This window comes from Sapajus apella, unplaced genomic scaffold, assembly GCF_009761245.1.
Source record: "Sapajus apella isolate SASKATOON/1434 unplaced genomic scaffold, GSC_monkey_1.0 scaffold1766, whole genome shotgun sequence".
NCBI lineage: Eukaryota > Metazoa > Chordata > Mammalia > Primates > Cebidae > Sapajus > Sapajus apella.
This window is the reverse complement of record NW_022438692.1, coordinates 5460-10327: the sequence shown is the minus strand read 5'-3', so window position 1 is coordinate 10327 and position 4868 is coordinate 5460. Positions and strand designations below refer to the sequence as shown.

The following is a 4868-nucleotide window of genomic DNA, read 5'->3' as shown; positions in this document are numbered from 1 at the left end:
ACAAAAAAAAAACACTACACATTACTAGCAGCTTTATTCATAATTGCCAAAACTTCGAAGCAACCAAGGCATCCTTCAGTAGTTGAATGGATAAATTGGTACTTATAGACAAGGGAATCTTATTTGGCACTTTGAAAAAATTAGCTTTCAAATCATTAGAAGATGGGGAGGAAGCTTAAATGCATATTACTAAGTGAAAGAAGCCAATTTGAAAAGGGCATAAGGCTGGGCATGGTGGCTCACACCTGTAATCCCAGCACTTTGGGAGGCTGAGGCAGGCGGGTCACCTGAGGTTAAGTTCGAGACCAGCCTGACCAACATGGTGAAACCGTTTCACCATGTATTTTTATACTAAAAATACAAAATCTAGCCAGGTGTGGTGGCAGGTACCTGTAATCCCAACTACTCGAGAGTCTGAGGCAGGAGAATCACTTAAACCCGGGAGGCAGAGGTTGCAGTGAGCCGAGATGATTGCACCATTGCATTACAGCCTGGGTGACAGAATGAGACTGTCTCCAAAAAAAAAAAAAAAAAAAAAAAAGGACAGAGGCCACAAACCACATACTGTGTAACCCCACCAGTGACATTCTAGAAGAGGCATACTGGAGACAGTAAAAAATCAGAGGTTGCCAGGGGCTGGAGATCAAAGATACGACTAGGTAGAACACAGGATTTTTAGGTCAGCGTAACTATTCTGTATGACACTATGATGATGGACACATGTCCTTATACATTTGTCAAAACCCATAGAATATACAACACCAAGAGTAAACCCTTATGTAAACTATGGCTGTTGGGTGATAATGATGTGTCAATGTATTTTCACTGATTGTAACAAATGCACCCCTCTGGTAAGGGGTATTAATAGTTAGGAAGGCTGTGTGTGTATATAGAGGCAGTGGGTATACATTTCCTGCTTAATTTTGTTATAAAACTAAAAACTTGTCTTAAAAATGTATTTTTAGGCTGGGTGTGGTGGCTCACGCCTGTAATCCAAGCACTTTGGAGGCCAAGGGGGGGCAGATCACCTGAGGTTGTGAGTTCAAGACCAGCCTCACCAATACGGTGAAACCCCGTCTTTAAAAATAAATAAGTAAAAATATGTTTTTAAGAAGCTAACCAGCCGGGCGTGGTGGCTCACACCTGTAATCCCAGCACGTTGGGAGGCTGAGGCAGGTGGATCATGAGGTCAGGAGATCTAGACCATTCTGGCCAACATGGTGAAACCCTGTCTCTATTAAAAACACAAAAATTAGCTGGGCATGGCACGTGATTGTAATCTCAGCTACTCAAGAGGCTGAGGAAGGAGAATCGCTTTAACCAGGGAGTTTGAGGTTCCAGTGAGCCAAGATCATGCCACTGCATTCCAGCCTAGTGACTAAGTGAGACTCCATGCCAAAAAAGAAAAAAAAAAAAAGTTATCAAGAAATTGATGCACAGAGAAGGCTAAGAATCCCATTTGGTCATGAGAATGAGGTAGTTTTCCTTCTATATAGTAAAGCAGCAACTCTTCTATTATACATAAACACCTCTTTAGGTTAATCAATTTTTCTCTTTTTTTTTTTTTTTTTTTTTGAGACAGAGTTTCACCCTTGTTGCCCAGGGTGTGATCTGAGCTCAATGCAACCTCCACCTCCCAGGTTCAAGGGATTCTCCTGTTTCAGCCTCCTGAGTAGCTGGGATTACAGGCGCCACCCACCATGCCCGGCTAATTTAGTATTCTTAGTAGAGATGGGGTTTCACCGTGTTGGCCAGGCTGGTCTTGAATTCCCAACCTCAGGTAATCTGCCCACCTCGGCCTCTCAAAGAGCTGGGATAATAGGTATGAGCCACTGTGGCTGGCGGGTTAATCCATTTCTCAACCTACTAGGGACTCCTTGTCTACTCAGATTGAATTTAATCCCAAACATTCTGTTCCCCACCTCCCCCACCCCGATGGAGGAAAGATGTAAATAACAATCTCTTAGCTTTTTCAGTTCATTAAAGTTTGAAGCATGGAGTGCTGTGATATTGTGCTGGCCTAGAGCCAGAACCTGAGCAAAACTGTTTTATAAAATGCAAAACTGTTTTTTAAATAAGTTGAAGTGGCTGCCCCATTCTCCTCACAATAACTACTGTCCTTGGCCTCTGTAAATAGAACTGCTAGTTTATTCTTCAAAACTATGTAAAGCTGCTTACCTTTTCTTATCAGTAACTGCCAGAATTGCTAGCCTTTGCTTACCGGCAATTGCCAGACTAAGCAGCCCAAGCTAGTTCTATCCTGGCTCCTGTGACTTGTAATAAGTAACTAAGGTCTGTGATTTCCACCTTAACCAGATAATGTGTAAACAAATGTTTATCTTGACTTCTGTAAACCACTTAAGTAACAAACGGAATGACAAAAGTCCCCTGGCCCTTGGAATGTCCGGAGACCCCCACCCTCATCTCTGCCCAGGAGGTAATTTACAGAATCCACTAGCCCTCGGAATGTCTGAAGCCTTTTCATCCCCATCCCCGCCCCTCACCCCCACTCCCAAGGTGGTTTTTCGGGTATAAAAAATCGTGACACCCTCCTGTTGGCACCACAGGTTGGAGAGACGTGAGTCCTCTGTGGTCGCCGGCATAATACATGACCCTGCAATCTGGCATACTTTTGTCTTGTGATAACTTTCTATACTCGGTCAAATACAACAGTGCCACACTCTCACCGAAGCTCTGCAGCCTTCTGAGCACACTCCAAAGAGCTTCTGTTTTCAAAATTTTCATCTTTAGACCACATTTTCTTAGGGGACTTGGGTGGCTCTTCCACTTGCATGGTATTGCTGGTCATGATGGGGGCACTGTTAGGCATGCATACAACAATGGGATTAGCCATACTTATGACATTGCTGAAAGGAATTATACTGTTAGAACCAGAATCACTAAATACAAAAGTGATAATTGGAAACTTGTTACAGGTTTAGAATTGGGTTCTCACACATCTAAAAAGTTAAATGAGTCAGTAATCTTGGTACACGTCGAGAAAAATCTTATAAAATATGGCTTTCAAATGTCAAACAAAAACAAAGGAATTATGATCTAAGGAACAAAATATGAATGGAAAGGGGGAATAACTTCAATTGAGAGAAGGACCTTTGTAAGGTCCAGCTCTACAGGGTTCTGAGCCCCTCCCTGCTGGTGCGGAGATGAGAAATTGTAGAAATAAAAGATGCAAGACACAGAGATAGAGAAAAGAGTTTGGGCTTGGGGGTCCACTGCCAACCAAATCGCGGAGTCCTGAAGTGGTGGCGAATGCCGGGACGCCCTCACTTTTACTGAGTTGCAAATCTGGGGGCAGGTTAGGTAGGGTGTGGTCTTGGTCAGAGACGGGGGCAGGGTAGATAGGGTGTGGCAGTGATAGGGTCAAGTATATCACATGTCATTCAGGGAGGGGGCTCAGGAATTTCTGGCACCCGAAGTAAGGTAAGGAACATAATTCATCAGCACTTTTTCCATACTTATCAAAAAGAACTACAAGATTTATATTACTATTACTGATTATCTAAGAAAAAAAGGAACATAAGAGTAGCCATGGAACGTGACCACTGAAGCACAGCATCACAGACATAGTTAAGCGCCCGGATGTCTGTGGGTTCACCTGACAGCCATTAGGCCTTACCACAAGAGCCTGGAGAAGCTGAGTTTTCTCCTAATTCCTCTGGGGAAGGAGGAAGTCTCAGCTATTTTGGACGTCTCCTTCCCTACCTGAACAGTGGGCGCTTTTCCAGTGCTGGCACTGCCGCACAGCCAAGGCACCCTTCAGCAGCCCTTATGTGGGCGCGTGACAGAGGGCTTACAGCATCTTGCCTTGGTGTCATTCTTTTCACAATGTCACCCCAGGTTCACACTTCCTGAGAGGCATTAGTAAAAGAATTAAGATCACCTATGAATAACTACTAGGGTTATATTTCTAATTACTTTCTTCATTATTTATATGGAAATAGGCTGAGGCTTTTTGCTCCTGCCTTGGGGCTTAAAGGATCTCTCCCCTACAGACCTTTATTTCAATTTCCTCAGAGGACAGAGAGAAGTTTTTTTCCATTTTTAAGCAATGACGTTGGAATTTGACCTAGGGTTGACTTTCATCTTCTCTGATCAGGCTGAAAAGACTCAAATCACCAACATTCACTTGTTCCCTGAATTATGCCTTTCTAATTAAAGTGGCAGGAATAACAACATGGGATAAATGAGAAGAACTCACAGTTCGCTGGGTATTTCACTGGCTATTTCACCTCTGGTGTTTTCACTTGTCGCATGCTCCTTAAACGACGGAGGGGCTGTGTAGCTTATCCTGTCCCTTGGCCCTAAAAGTTTAGATAGAAGATGCAGACTCAGAGGTTCCTTCTCTTCACTTTGGAGCACTCCCACCTTTGTCTCTGTACAGAGGAGTTTCTTTCCTTCTTCCCCCTTCTCTTATTAAACTCCCTGTTCCTTAAAACTCAAAAAGGATGTAGACCCTGGCAATACCCTCCAGAACACCAAATGCTGAAACACACAGGCTTGAGCATTCAGTCTTGAGACCTGGGTGAAATCCTTACAGGACTATTGGTCCCCAAGGAGCTTTTTTTTTTTTTTTTTTTTTTTTTTTTTTTAAAACTCTTGGAAAGAACTGCAACCAAAGTCAGCTGAACTATAGACCCTCAAGTGAGCAAGTACAAATAGGAAGAAAAAAGAAAGATGGAAGCTTGTCCAGGGCAGAGACTGTATCCAACTGTAACCATTTTATCTCTAGTGCCCAGTACGTAAGGGGTACCCAGCTATGCTGAACTGTTAAATGGATCTGAAATTTAAATTCATGCATTTTTCTACCCCCCCCTTTTTTTTTTTTTTTTTTTGAGACGGAGTTTCGC

The 4868-nt window shown here is 43.1% G+C and overlaps 1 protein-coding gene across 1 annotated transcript in view; it reads right to left on the bottom strand.

Annotated features, from left to right (window-relative positions):
- Positions 1-2687: 2687 nt before the first annotated feature.
- Positions 2688-4868, bottom strand: part of LOC116546972 (X-linked retinitis pigmentosa GTPase regulator-interacting protein 1-like) — a gene marked incomplete at its 3' end in the record, with an annotated part of 4742 nt that continues 2561 nt past the window's right edge. Inside the window, exons 2-3 of the mRNA XM_032273079.1 lie at positions 4220-4322; positions 2688-2867 (exon numbers count right to left, since the gene is read on the bottom strand). Coding sequence (XP_032128970.1) covers positions 2688-2867; positions 4220-4322 — 283 coding nt within the window. The remainder of the gene's footprint in view (positions 2868-4219; positions 4323-4868) is intronic.